Source organism: Harpia harpyja, chromosome 6, assembly GCF_026419915.1.
Source record: "Harpia harpyja isolate bHarHar1 chromosome 6, bHarHar1 primary haplotype, whole genome shotgun sequence".
In the NCBI taxonomy this organism is placed as follows: domain Eukaryota; kingdom Metazoa; phylum Chordata; class Aves; order Accipitriformes; family Accipitridae; genus Harpia; species Harpia harpyja.
In genome coordinates this window covers 4,147,536-4,162,862 of record NC_068945.1, presented here as the reverse complement: position 1 = coordinate 4,162,862, position 15,327 = coordinate 4,147,536, and the positions used below count along the sequence as shown (strand labels likewise).

At 40.3% G+C, this 15,327-nt stretch overlaps 1 protein-coding gene across 2 annotated transcripts in view; it reads left to right on the top strand.

Annotated features, from left to right (window-relative positions):
• The window catches only part of LRP6 (LDL receptor related protein 6), a 125,260-nt gene that overhangs the window by 102,403 nt on the left and 7,530 nt on the right, over nt 1-15,327 (top strand). Inside the window, exons 13-18 of one of the 2 annotated variants that reach the window (XM_052789669.1) lie at nt 3,574-3,776; nt 5,650-5,861; nt 6,066-6,256; nt 10,696-10,905; nt 12,240-12,365; nt 13,792-13,986. In XM_052789669.1, the coding sequence (XP_052645629.1) occupies nt 3,574-3,776; nt 5,650-5,861; nt 6,066-6,256; nt 10,696-10,905; nt 12,240-12,365; nt 13,792-13,986 (1,137 nt within the window). Of the gene's footprint in view, nt 1-3,573; nt 3,777-5,649; nt 5,862-6,065; nt 6,257-10,695; nt 10,906-12,239; nt 12,366-13,749; nt 13,987-15,327 lie in introns of both variants that reach the window. The other variant, XM_052789668.1, reaches the window with a different exon arrangement.

The following is a 15,327-nucleotide window of genomic DNA, read 5'->3' as shown; positions in this document are numbered from 1 at the left end:
GGAAAGAAGAGTTTTATTTTTACGTGAAATGGTGAAGCTTGTTTGCCGATAGGCCAAGTTAAAGCTAGTTTCTACTTTTAATACTGAATGTGTATTTGAAAAATTTTTGGTTCCTTAGCCTCCCTTCCTCCATAGGAAGCAGGATATATGACTGGATAAAGATGGCAATAAAAATACGTATTTTTAAATATAATTTATGTATTTTTAAATATAATTTATGTATTTTTAAATATAATTTATGTATTTTTAAATATAATTTTCTAATACTAAAATCCTACTGACTTTTTAGAGAAGACAGGATAATGAAAGCAAAAAAAAAGTCTTGCAACGTACCAGTATCACCATAAAATAAGAAGAGTGGCTGTTAGTGAACATTTTCAGTGACTCGGCTAAATCTGTGTAAACAGAAAAGCTCAAAATGCTTTTCATTTTTTATCTGTCTGTCAAACACTCCTCAAGTGCTTGCTTGCTTGTTTATTTATCTGCTTATTTATTTCTATTCTTGCCTGACATAAAGGATATATGATAGTTTGGTCTATATTCTGGACTTTGCACAGCCTTTAGGTGGTCAAGATTTAATTCTATAGTAGCTGTGTTTGCTGGCTGATGAGATGCTGAGGTGGGCCACTCTCACACTCCTAAAAGTGTTTCTTTCTCAGTGAGGAGAGGCTTGGCTCCACGGCTTCCCCAGCACTTCAGATTTCTGATCTCAGTGCAGCCAAGCCCCCTTTTTCTTTATTGTTGTGCAGAATATGAACCGCAAGGCCCCTCAGGCTGTGTGTAATTAGTTTCTAACCAAATAATTTATCCATCTCTCAATAACTGGCTGCCAGTGAGGCTCTCATAATTTTGGCAGCCACACTGGATGGCTGATTTCCACTGGTGTCATTCAGATTAGTCAGTGGGTGAAGAGATTCATGGTACGGAGAGACAGATTGTATCTCATCCACATTATGTATGTGTAGAGAGATCCAGCTGTTGTTTTAAAGCCAAAAGCAGGGCAGCTTGTTCCACGAATGCCACCTCATGGCATTTTTTTGAAAATCATGCTCTTCGGAAAGCTCTGCTTTTCCACACCCCCATGTGTCCTGTACTCCTCCTTTCCTTTTTTTATTACAAGGGGCGCTTGCATGACAACTGGATTCTTGTACTCTAACACTCACACATCTTCCTGTGAGTTTGAGGCACGGCGGGCACCTCTCTGGTGATGACTGTGATTTTGCAGGTGGAGGAATTTGACTTCCAGTGGAGCATAAGTAGCAAAATGATCAAAGGTCATGTTTTCTTGTGAAAATGCTCTTGGAAACAAAGGAAGGAGAAAAATACAGGGAATAAGTTGTGAGCAGATAGAACCATTTCCCCGCGGTACAGTTCAGGGCCGTTCGTAAGGTATTAGGAGTTTTCCTTCTGCCATGTTCAAACCTGGGAATTTTCCAACTTCTCACTTGTAGGTAATCGGAGACTTTAGGCTTCTCTGCATATAATTTAATTTTTTTTTCTTGGCCACTATAATTGGAGCATGAATCGTTTTAACTTTCTCTTGCCTGTTTTACTTGCTTATGTACTCCTGAACATTATTATTAGCCCAAGCCCTGTCTAGAGGCCGGTTCCTCCCTTCTGGATTACCCTGCTCATGTGTGCATAGATTCTTTTAATTATGGGAAGGACACACTGCTCTGATGAGATCTGGTATCTCGTCAGACCTACCATGCGTCGTGAAGTTTGAAGGCAGTGTTACACAGGAGACATGCTTGTTGCACTCCATTTGCCTTCCAAAAATATAGTTAAAATATGTGACTATTGGGAGGGAAAATGATGAAAACTGGGAAGGGATTTTTGAAATTGGTACTGTTTCAGAGATGTGGTGACTCAAGGGGAGAAATTCTGCTGTTGCTTTTTATAATGAGCCATCAATTCAAAGTTGGAAGCCAAGCAATGGCAGTGAGAAGGTGTCTTTGGGGAAAAATGGAAAGAATTTTAGGTGCTTCTGATGGTATGTTTACCTGCACTGTTTTATCTTGAGCTTTTTTCTCTTTCCATTACTCTCTTAACTGCTTGGTAAGAATTCTGATGTTTTCTGAATCTATTATTTTGCTATACACATTCATATAAACTTTGCTTTGCTTTTTTTTTTTTTGTGCTTTCTTCCACAGTTTAGACCTAAGTAGAAGGCGGCTTAAATTATTGGAGAAACGCTTGGAGGGGAAATACAGGTTTTCCAGAAAGCAAAAATAGCTTGCAATTAGGCTTGATTGTTATAGGATGTTAGTATTGAGTGTTAGTTACCAAGGAAACTCCCCTCCCTGCCTTTTTTCTTTTTTTTTTTTTTTTTTTTCCCCCCAGCAGCCAGAATAAATGTTCAAAGCATATGCCTAAAATAACAAAGCAAGGTGATGATGTTCTCTGGAAGACTTTTGCTACCTCCCCTTTCCAAGGTGCTGCCCTACCTGTTTTACAGGCTGGATTGAATGAGTACAGTGTCCCACTGCTAATCTCTCCAGACTTGTGCTATAGAGAATTGATTGTACAAACTTCAGGGAGGCTGCAAACGGCATTTCTGGCTGCTGGCTCTTGTGCCGCTTTGCACAGCAGTGGCTCCAGGTAGACCATTATTGAAAAGAATGCTGTGAAAAGAGAAAAATGCTTTAACTATCTCCTCTGATTTCTGACCCAGTTATGTAATACTGGGATAACTACTTTTTAATCATGTATTAAATGCCTTGTGCGCTTACTGTAAGACGCAGCCAGTAAACTTCAGCTATATGGGGTGGTGAAGTCTTATTTTCTGTTGTTTGATGGTATTTCTAAGAAAAAAATGATTTGTCCAGGAAATTTTTGCTAGGCATCTGGAAAGCTGGAGGAAAGCATCAGATTTTTTTTTTTTTTCTGATTGCAGGTTAGCATTCCCAGATGAGCACCTAAAAATAAGAAAGATACATAAATTTGAGAAGAGTGAATAGATTTTTCTCCGAAAACACATCTTTGCACACACCGAACGTTTTCCTGTGAATTAGTTGTTGTTCCACTCCAGTGCAGGCAGAAAGAGGGTTTGTGGGAACAGCACTGAACCACTCTAATGGCAGTCTCTCTTCCCTGGGACCTCTAAATGAGGAACCAGTGCTGGCTTTTGCTCAGCTCCCTCTGCAAGTAGAATTGTACCTAGCAAAAGGTTCAACTTAAAAATAGTGGAGCTGCATTTCCCTGGGACCCCTTTAGAAAGAAAATTGACAGTTCTTTGAAAGGCATGGTTGACCATTCTTCTTTGAGGTGACTTTGACAGAAGTCTTCACATTCATTAGTCCTGCAACTTACAAAATTATCTTTGTCTGTCTCATCCACGTTCAGACATTTATCATAAAAAGAGGCCATTTGAAAGGCTTTCCAAACAGATTAGAGGTTGGGATTTTTATGTTTTGTTTTGATTTTTTTTTTTTGGAAGAGGGAGAAAGGGAATGAAATAATAGGTGCTGTCTGTTTACATATAGTAGTTGTCGTTACTGAATGTACAAATACACAACCTTATTGCTATGTGTAACCCTTTCACCCTCTTTTTTTTTTTTTTAACCCATCAAGCTCCTACAACCTTTCTGTTGTTCAGTCAGAAGAATGCAATTAATCGCATGGTGATAGATGAGCAGCAGAGTCCAGATATCATACTCCCTATCCATAGTCTGAGGAACGTTCGAGCCATTGATTATGACCCCCTGGATAAGCAGCTGTACTGGATTGATTCTCGGCAGAACATCATCCGGAAGGCACAGGAGGATGGCAGCCAGGTATCCTGTGGGTTATGGAATTACTAAAAGATGAGGAAGGCATGCCCCACACCCAGCAATGAATGATTGTACATGGGTAATTTAGATATATGGACTTCCTATAGATTACTAGCTGTCACTTAGCAAAACAAGTGGCATCTGGAGTTTCTGGAGACCTCAGCCGGTGATCTGGGAGGTGCAGCAGGAAATAAAACATGGAAAACGAAGGCCAACTTAAAGATACCGTTGTTCACAGTGCGTTATTTGCTCAATGCTCTCTTTAGGCTGGGGGCTCTTGGAAACCCATATTTGAGAGAAGTGAAACATGGATGGGAAGCTTCTTGGGAGAAACGGAGTGTGTCAGAGAGAAGGAAGAGTTGCAAATGAGCAGGGTGCAGGAGCTTTGATTCTGAAATGAAGAGGGTGGGACTTTGTGAGCACACAGGTGTGTCTGAAGCCTCCCAGGTTCTAGTGGGGATAGGAAGAGAGTTGTTATCAACCACGGAGGCACTGAGCCGGGAGGTTGAAACTAGTGACCTATAAGAGATGTAGCAGGCTTGGGAAAATGTATTTGACTGGGGAATACAGAAAAAGTAGAGTAGGGTAGAAGGCAAAAGGTGATACAGGTTTAGTGAGGTTAATTGTGAGCTATGACTGCTTATTCATTTTCACATTTTAAAATAGATTTTTTTTCTTCCTGATTTTTTGAATGGGGGAGGAGTGGGAGACTAAGATGAACAACACTGAGGTGTTATATTCAGTTTAATTTGTAAGAGTGTGTGGTTTCTGGTGGTGGGTGTGGTGGTAGTTGGATCCTGCTGAAACACCCTTCAGCCTTAACTCTTAATTTACCAGTGTTTTTAATTTTGGAATATCTAAATAATTTAACACCCAAAACTAGTTAAAGGCACCAGGTTTTTGCAAGCTTCAGCAGAATAAGCAAGTGTAAGACTTGTAGGCACACCCTTTCATAGAGGTGACAAGCCAAATAAAGTTAGGCAAATTTTATGGTGAAGTTTAATTTGGGGGTGAGAGGGTGGAGGCTGCTCACCTCAAAAGCATGAAGTTTTCCAGAAAGATTATGTAAGGCTGTGTTTTGTGAGTTATCAGTCCTTGTAAGATTTTTTGAAAAGTTCATGAAAGATGTCAGTTAGGTTCACCTTTCACTATAGGGAGAATATGCAGTTTCTTTCTAAAAAACATAATAAATTAAAAAAACCAAAAAGGCATGTGAACTCCAGAGGTCTGGACAGGTAGAAGGCAAGAACTTTGAAGCAGAAAGGTGTTAGCTGGAAATGCTCTAAAGTCACTGTTGTATGCCAGCTGATATCCTTTCTGTCTGTTGGCAGTTGCCTTTCCATTTATTATTCATCCTTATGTTATGTCCCCCAAGTGTGATGGCAGCGATGGTGGAGGAGAATGAGGCAAGAATTTCAAGTGCTGTCCTCACTTTGCCTGTGTTTTTATCTGTTCAGCTGCAGCTTTGGGAATTAGTGGTGATGCGTTTCTGTTGTGGAGTGCTAAATGTGCTGGGTTTGGGTCTGTCCAAACTGAACTTAGAGTTGTCAAGAAGGCAGAGGAAACATGGAAGCTGACCCTGAATCTTCAGCATAGAGACAATTTGGACTTATTGGTCAAACTTGCTAAGTCTCATGAGCTGCAACCAACTTAGATGATTGCCATTACAACAAACAAATCAGGACTAAGTGTCTGTATCTGATCAAAGGTGTTGGTGAGGCAACTGGACCTGGGTGTCTCCTTACTTCATGATAGTATTTTGGCTGCCTCCTTTTGTTGAGCAGTAGTTTGATGTGGTGCATCCATAGCAAATAAAATTGCTCATGTTGGATCAGATTAAATGCTTTTCTGTGGGTTGCTTTTCTTTCCTTTGTAGAGCCTCACTGTTGTGACAAGTCCAGTTCCCAATCAGAACCTAGATATGCAGCCTTATGATCTGAGCATTGACATCTACAGCCGCTATATCTACTGGACCTGCGAAGCTACTAATGTGATCAATGTGACACGCCTGGATGGGAGACCCATGGGAGTGGTGCTCAAAGGCGATCAAGATAGGCCCAGGGCCATTGTAGTGAATCCAGAGAAAGGGTATGTAGCTGAAATAGTGATGTGGGGAAATTCAGGCTGAAGGTCTTGAGAATCAAATTGTTTTCTTGCTGCTGGCTGGTTTCTGTTTGTCAGAATAAAAACTTCTTTGACATTTGTTAAGATGCCTTGGTCATATAGCAAAGATGTGGAAAGATCAAATAAACCTTTTTTTTTTTTTTTCCCTTCTAATCATTCCTATTCCAGATACATGTATTTCACCAACCTACAGGAAAGGTCTCCTAAAATTGAGAGAGCAGCATTGGATGGAACTGAACGAGAGGTCCTTTTTTTCAGTGGTTTGAGCAAGCCCATAGCCTTAGCTATTGACAGCCAGCTAGGCAAGTTGTTCTGGGCTGATTCAGACTTGCGGAGAATTGAAAGCAGTGACCTTTCAGGTATAGTAGCACTTTAATTCAGTGATTCATTTGTGTGGTGTGGGTGTGGGGGAATGCAGAGAAAGGTGTCTTCTTTTCCTTCCTACTATAAACAGTCTGTACTGTGATTCTAATCACTCCCTAAATTCCCAGCCAGGGAATGTGCATGATTCATGCAGCGTGCCTTTACAGTCTCATGCCTCTACCTGATTTGCATTATTAGTTGCTACACATGCTATTTACTTCAGTTTCTCTCTGCAAGACCTTTGTATGGTTTCCCAAAGTCAGTTCACAAATAAATTGCAGCAGTTTTGGAAAGGGGAGGGAGAGGGTTGTTTTTAAAGGCATTGGTTTTGTTGCAGTAATCTGTCAATCAGAGGAAGGTTTCCCGTTAGTGGAAAAATCTTTCCTGCAGAGTTAAAGCAGCAAGTATGCAGGTCACTTACGTACCTGTCATTTGGGGTGAAATGATGTGAGGATAGAGCAGATCTAACATCTCTCTGTTCTCAAAAGGCAAAAACCTCTCTCTTCCAGCTATGGAATTCTCTTTGCCTGCTCCCTGAGGTTGGTTATGCTGCTTGTCTGACCTCCTCTATGAGTTGATTCAGCTCACTTAACCACATAAGCAAAACAATAACCTAACAATATACAGAAAAAGAGAAATAGAGAAAAGTGTTCTGTTGGTTTGGAAAGCTGAGTTGGTTCAGGAAAAAGTCCAGCAAGCAACCAGAACTAGAGCAAGAGAGGAGGAAAAATCATGCAGTTGGAATGGGTGTGAAAGAATCCCTTTTATTTATGTCTCTTATTTACTAGCCAGATCCAGCAAGCTGCTGGATCAGCTCAGCTGTCTCATGGCTTTGCTAGTAACTTGTTGTGATATGAATTGGGCTGGATGTTGCTGCTGGGAGTGACAGGATGTTCTGAGCACATAAATGCCCATCTCCGTTAGGTGATGGAGTATATGCCCCCTTCGTGCTGCTGCTAGTGGAGGGCAGTGGCAGAATTTCTCCTTCCTTTGCAGTAAGTCCATCCCCAGTTTGAATAGTGCATGTCCTTGTACTTCAGCTGAGTGTTTTCTACTATCAGAAGCATAAGTACATGCGTAAGGAAGGAAGGACACACTTCACAATCTGTGAGTGAGTTTGAAAACTTAACAAGAGTACGGTAGTTTGTAGTAATGTCTTTAACTGATGACATGATACCTTCGTTCAAAGTAGTAGCATGTAATCCCATTGACACCACTGTGATTTTCAGCCTTTTATTAAGTTGCTAGCATAAGCTTTTGTTTTGGAAAACATTTTGGGTTTTCTAGTTGGTTGGAATTGAGGCTTAGCAAGATAGTAATTTTTTTTCAGTGATTCACGTGGTGTGTCACTGGAAGATTCAGGGTCACTAATGAACTGCAATACCCTGATTGTTTACTATTTTAAAACACAGGACATAACCTGAGTTAGTGAATTATTCTAAAAAAAATGTGGTCTGGTGTATCTCAGCATGTTCCAGGCTATCCCAGATCCAGGGTCTGCATGAGTCAAGTAATGGGCGGCAGAACATCACATGTGCTTTGTTTCTCTCTTTGGCTGTTATCTGCCAGAAATCAACACACCAGAGGAGGAGATGGGTCTAAATTCTAATTCACTCTGGTTTTAATGATTCTGCTTTTTTTTTTTTTTTTTTTCCCTCTTAAAGATGTGGCTGTTGGATCACCAATGCTGTGCAGGAAAAGCTCGCCATATTTTCAAAGAACATGAAGAAAAATAATTCTAAAACCTCTCTTGCTTTTTGGCATTTGCACCACAAATAGATTGCTATAATCACCACAATAAATTGCTAACTGCTGAGATGCATTCCTGTGCTTAGGAATGCTGATTAATAGGCTCTTTTGACCAGCAGAGTAATTTTTCTGCATGTTAGCTTCTTAAAAACATGCAGAGTCTCTTGTTCTGTCAACTCTGTAGACGCCAGTACCCATAAAGAGAAGGAGAGCTAGAATGCCTTTTATGTGATGCAGTCCTTCTCTTCCTCCCTGTCCTTCAGGCATGCAGTTAGGACTTGGTTATGCTGCCCAAATGGGAGATCCTATTGAAGCTAACCAGATTCTTCAGATGATTAAGGGGTTGTTTATGAAAAGATGACTGGAATTAGCTCCCTACCATGGAAACTATTTGGAAATTAGTTCTTCTATTCCAGAATAATTAGTGTGATTTGGAAATGTCTAATGATTCTAGAATTAAGTAATTTTTATTTGGAAATAGAATTGAGCTATGGGTGTGTCCTGATTTTTGTATTTGTTTGCTTTTAAGTCTTTTTGTAAAAGGTATTGCTGGAAAGAGAATGGTGATGCCAGGAGACAAAGCTTCTCTTAATCACATCTCCCTTTCATCTGACATTACCAATAAAGGGGACTAGCACCCTGATAAGCCTGCTTCGGATTTTGTTGTTGGTTTATGGAAGGGGGGATTTTGCTGTCTTGGTTTAGTCAGAAATAGTCAGTTACACCTGGTCACAAATATTAAAAAGAAAGATTAAGACATTAAAGGAGTGAAAATTTTAAGCTTCACAGCTTTAGGAGCATACTGCAAAATGCCATGTTGATTGACGTGGGCAGTATGGCAGAGCAGGGCATGTACAGGCTCCATTTGGGTAGGTCAAGGTCTTCGTTTTAACTATATTCCTCCCTGTCATCTTTGCATTTTCCCCTATTCCCAGCTTAGCTTTTCTTCTCCTCAAGATGCAGGTTGCTGTTTCTTACCTTTTCCCTATACAATGAGTCATTTTCATGGGGGTTAAAAGACGGTTGCAGTTATTTAGTTTGACTTACATCACTCAGTCTATTAATTTCTACATCAGTCTGGGTATAGCCTCCTTCAGAATCCATCAACATCTTTTCTTAATCAGATCATTGCTGGTGTTGTTCCAAAGTGGTGGGCGAGAGCCGGGTCTAGCTCAGGATTAATAGTTGAATTTCCATGTTTGGCTTTATATGTTACCACTTGTTAAATGTTTGGAAGGTTACTTAACTTCTGAGCTCTGTATGCATTTAGTGAAAGAGATAAATGTAATCTTCATAGCTGAATTTGTTTGTAAGTCGTCATCATCACTGACATACTGTTGATTAAATTCTCCACAAGCCAAAAACCGTTTTTGCTACTAATCAAAGCAGAGGGGTAGAATTTGTTCAAATTATAAAATCATAAAATGTGTGTCTTTTGTCCCATGACATTATCTTGTGTGACTATGGGAGAGACATGGTAGAATTTTTCTGTAGTATTCAGTTGTACTTGTATGTTTTCACAGGACAAAATATAAAAACTTCTTGGAAATTGTTTTGTGGGTGAACATATGTAAAACTATTGTCTGCTGTAGTAAAAGTAAAAAATAAGCATAGCAGTGAACCCAGATATGTGAAATACCAGGATTTATATGTAAATTTTCAAGCTGTGGCCTAATTTTAGACTGTGATATTGTTTCAGAATTTCAAAATTGAAGCAGATTCCTTACGTTTGTGAGTAATTTTATGCTCAGAATCTGATAAACCTCACTGAATATTTGAGTGTTAATGACCATGTCATGTAAACTAAACGAAGCATGGATTAAACCTCACTTTTGAGCTCTCAGGTTTTGAATAACGTATTTTCCTTCTGTGCATGAGTTGCGAAGTCTCCACTGTCTTCGGACAGTCTTTAATGATACCTTTAAAACAGCTGCAGACTGTCTTCTGTTTATGTGGAGTGTTAACCATGAAGTGTGGCAGTTGCCCTTGACTATATATAATGCCAGGTAATCTAGCATAAAAGTCAACAAATACTCTTCAGAGGTGTAAGGCTAAAGCCTCTTGGCTGCTACCGATGATTACAAAAGGAAATGAGCAAAGTAACTCTTCACTAGGAAGAAAGGAGCGTTCCCAATTTAGCATGAAAACCTTAGTGAAGATAATATAGTTGAAACAAAAGAATAGGAGGAAGTCAGAAGTCAAGTGTTTACCTTAATCTCATAAGTCATGTGAAAAGTACTAACTACCTTGTCTTCGCTTGGATTTTATCTTGTATTAGTTAACTCAAGCTAATAATCCATCTTCTTATTCCCTGTTGTATGCCAAGACAAAGCAGTTAATCTCTCCAAAAAAGGGTAGAAGAATGAAAAGAATTAACCAATTCCCATCATATCGATAAAAGACTGGATAGGCTCATGAGAGCTGAGCCCCCAACTCCAGATGCTTCTTAAATACAGTAAATGTATTTGAAGCACAAAACCTGTCATCTTGATGAAAGTAGAAAAAAAGATTTGATCATCTGTCTGCAAAATGCATCAGTCTTGCACCAGAGGACCCAGGATTGCTTGTGTTTTTACCTGGTAGTGTAAAAGTAGGTGGAAAATAGTGGTGTGAGTAGTGTAGAAAATGTTTGCGATGGCTCAATTAGAATCAACTAAAATACTAAACCACTCTTTCCCTTCTGCAGGTGCTAACCGGATTGTTTTGGAAGACTCTAATATCTTGCAGCCTGTGGGACTAACTGTATTTGAAAACTGGCTGTATTGGATTGACAGGCAACAGCAGATGATTGAAAAGATTGATATGACTGGTCGAGAAGGACGTACAAAGGTCCAAGCTCGTATTGCACAACTCAGTGACATCCATGCTGTGAAAGAGCTCAACATTCAGGAATACAGTAAGTGCAATCCCTGTTTGCAAGTGCAAACAGTGCCTGTGGGGCTCGAGGCAAGGAGTGGCCACCGAGAGAGGAGCCTGTTTTGCCTTGTCACTGATTGACATCAGTGCAGATCGAAGGGCCCAGAAGTTGGTATCGTTTTGTGTCTGTACATCGCCAGGGTGCAATTAAGTTTGTTTCCTTCAGGCAGTTGGCGATGGACTGGAAATCTATCACAAACCCAGCATCATGTTTTGTTGCTGATGACAACTTCATTGGTAGTCCCATACAGGCACCTGGCATGTGAGTGTCTGTAGGCACAGTGGAAATGTCCTGTCATCCCTAGTAGATGATTACAACTGCGACACGCTAGTGAGTTGCTATTAGGTGTTTACTCCATTTAGACGAGCACAGCTCTCAGGGCCTTTTACTAGCAGCAAATGTTTCGGTGGACTGCCTGCCTTGAAGGCAAAGTGAACAATTTTTGTTGATGGCAATTCATATTGAAAGTAAATGACAGAAGAGCAACGTTGCATTGCACAAAGGAAGTGTGTATTAAATAACAATTTGTGTTGAATGCAGCTGCACTTTTGAAAGTTTTCTGTTTACCAGGATATAGCTTTTCCCCACACACATGTGTTTGAAATGATGGGAGCTGGATAGTTAAAGCAGTAGAGCTGCTGTCATCCTGGAGCAAATAGGCCTGGTTAATAGGCTGTGGTGCATGCCTTGGAGAAATATGTAGAAAAATGTCTGGGGATGCTTAATTAAAGCATCAGTGCAGACTACTACTAGTTTTGTTTGCTATTAATCTCGGTAAATCTGTCAGGAGTTCCAAGAGAAGTGCGTTGTCCTTATTAAACATTAAAATGAAGAGACATATTTATCTAGAGCATGTTAATTTGACTTTTGGAGACAGGATGGAAGCTTCAGAATTGATAAATTAGAAAAGTTACTTTTTTAATGGTCTTTGATAGAGAAAATGAAGTATGGAATCCAGGGCATCTTTTTGTATTACTAATGCTGCTGTTTTTGCTGTAGAACTAATTCTGCCTCACACAAGCAGCAAAATGCTTTGAGTACTGCTTACGGTTTTAGTAGGCTCCACGGCATGATTCGCGCAATGTTTCAGATCACGGACAATGATCGATGTGTGTGATAATTATTGATGTGTGTAAAGGGAAAAGATGCATACAACAAAATACAACTTTTTCAGAGTTGTTTTTAGTAGTGTCTTCCCCAGAGGGAAGGAAGTAATGAAGTGAGTCCTGTGTGCCCAAAGGAATCACTGAAAGGTCAAAAACGAGATGGGGATTTCTTGTCAGTACCTGTCTGTCTTATTTTTGAAATCACAGGACAACATCCTTGTTCTCAAGATAACGGTGGCTGCTCGCACATTTGCATCGTGAAGGGCGATGGCACCACGCGCTGCTCTTGCCCAGTCCACCTTGTTCTGCTGCAGGATGAGCTGTCCTGCGGAGGTAAGTCCTTCCCATGTTCTGTGTCACTGAGCTCTCAGCTTCTGGGCTTGGGGGGGGGGGGTGGTCTCCATCTTTAGGGGTGGCTTCTGAGCAGAAAGAATGTGACAGTGCACCAGGTGCTGTTATACGCTTCTACACACTTACCTCTTTGCCTCCCCCTGCTCCCCCAGCTAAATCTGCAAGTATTGAGGTGTAAGAGAAGAAAAATTCACTAGTTGACTGTTGAATAAGGATTTCTATTCACCCTTTTTAGTTAAGACCACCGAATTATTTCAGCTTGATTTTTTTTTATTGTATGATTTTTATTACTTTTTTCTATCACTCTGTATGTTCTTTTTCAAATAGTGGTAGATTGGTGGCATATTGCACCATGTCTGTGCCCTTTTATTCTTCTCTGCTGTCCTCCTCAAACTCGTCCTGTGCGTGTCTTTCTGAACTGCAGTCCCAGAAGGGCGAGTTGCCTCCTCTGTGGTGATATGGCCACTGTAGCCTACGCCCTGGTGTCTCCAAGGGTGGGGTTGAAATGGGGAAGAGGAAAGGCACATTGGTGCTTGGGTCTCTTTGTGCCACCGTACTGAATGGATTTATTATGCAATCTTCTCGCCATCAAGGCGACGTGTGGTCTCACAATGGAACAAGAGCTAACATAATCCAGATATTTTCTCAGAGCAAGTTTAATACCAGGCCAAAAGCGGGGGGAGAAAAGGGGGATTAAAAAAAGAGAAAAAAAAAAAAATCTATGCTCACTTACTGCATGAGATTAACAGTTACTGTAGTAAATGTTAAATAACAGCTAACAGCTGTGTTGAGATAGCAGGACTTGACTAGATTGAGCAGTTTTTTTGTCATTTTAAAAGAATTTTGACTGAACAGAGCTGTTGAGGGCACATAACTAGACATTGAGTCACAGTGCATCCATCTGCAGCGCATTACACCCTTTTAATGTTTTCTATACAATGACTGTTGAATGTTAAAAAGAAAGTGAGCCATCGGTTGTGTATACAGTCATGTTGCAGGAAAGGGAGAGTAGAAAAGTGTGTTGACTTTAAATGAAGACTTTTGAAGACCTACTAAGAGAAGGGTGTAAGAGGCTGAAGTGGGAAGGGAAGAAAATAATTGTGGTTTGAGTGTACATGTTTCTCTGTTCCTGTTGTTCTTTATCTAATGAGTCTCCATCGATGTGAGGCTGCATCAGTCACGTGGGGCTCAAGATCTGCACAAATGACTGTGGAGGCAGCAGGGATGGAAGTTACCTTATGACGTGGCATGTTTATCAGCTGCTTGATAAATCAGAGCAGCTGAGACCATCTTGTCCTTACCTGTCCTGATCTACTGTTTGTTCACCTGGATTTTTAATTTTTGTTTGTTTGCTTGATTTTTAAAGAACCACCAACATGCTCCCCTCAGCAGTTCACCTGTTTCACAGGTGAGATTGACTGCATCCCAGTGGCTTGGCGCTGTGATGGTTTCACTGAATGTGAAGACCACAGTGACGAAAAGAACTGCCCGGTGTGCTCAGACACCCAGTTCCAGTGTGAAAGTGGACAGTGCATAGACAGTGCCCTCCGGTGCAATGGAGAAGCAAATTGCCAGGACAACTCGGATGAGAAGAACTGTGAAGGTACAGAGGGTCTTTTGGAGTGTGATGAAAATAAAGCTGTCATGGGGACACTATGATAGATTCCAAAGTTACTGCTGAGTAGGATTTGGAAGGATCCAAGGTTCTGCTAGTTTTTAAACTGATCTATTGAATGGGAAATTATTTCACAACTCCGTACTTTTGTTTCTCCATCTATGAGATAGAAATAACTGATCTCCTGCACAGTGATTTAAGCTCTGTTTGTGAAAAGTACTATTAAAAAGGTAATATGTTTTTGAGCTCTAAAAACCTGGTAACTGGGAGTGAATTACAAAGTAGAACAAATCCTTGTCATGGTTTTTTGTGTACCTTGTACCAAGTAAAGGTCTTGCGATTGTTCATTTTGTTCAGGTATTATAAAATAAAGTTAAGCATTTGTGAGTAAGTGGGAGTGAGAGACAGACAAGATTTCTGGAGACCTCTTCTTCCTATAGAGCACAGCAAGAGAGAGTATTTAAGTGCTATTGCCAACACAATGAGAATTAGGTTCTTTTAATTTTGGGAAGGATAGGTTTTGCTGGTGGAATCTGAACTACCCCACCACTACACAACGTGAAACATGAGCAAACTTGCTTTCCCCGCTGTGCAAGTAGTGAAGAGTTGTAGGGACAACTTGTAAGCTTGAAAGGATGCCTCTCCTCTCTATCCTCTCAGTACATTTTCCTTCTTTGAAGAGACTGTCTAAGGGTCTTTGAATCAAGGCTGAATTTCTTTCCAAACAATGTGCTCCAGCTCCAACAAAAACCTACAGACCGATGCAGAAATTCCTGTGTGATGAAAGGTGATTGTTAGCCAGATGAGATGCTGACATCTGAAAATAAGTTGTGCAAGTTAGTTTCCCAGTTGCCATCCAGCAACTGGAGATATCAGACAAGGGGCTGTTTATCACCTTCAAAGTGGCCCTGTTATTCAGAGTATTCAAGTTGATTAAAGATCGGAAAAGCCTTTAGCTTAACTTCTTAATTCAACTGAAGTCAGAAGGAATTTCTTGATTTACGAGAAACAGGAGGCAAAAATATGTGTAAACAACAGCAGCCAGCACCTTGCCTGCAGCACCTTTTTTCCCAAAGTGGTAGTTTATTTTTTCAGTGTACTGGCAAAGCTCCAGTTTTATTTTCTGTCTTTCATTTCAGTTTAAAAACATAATGTCAAGTGAAATATATTGTCTCATGATCAAGGAGTTCTCTGCTTTACAGGAAGAGCACAAGGGCATTGAGAAACCACATTTATCTTTCTTAAACAATTTTATCATCATGGTTTGGCAGTTTTATTTTTAATAACTTAACTCTTCTCTCTTATATTACAGTAAATGCTTAGAGTTGG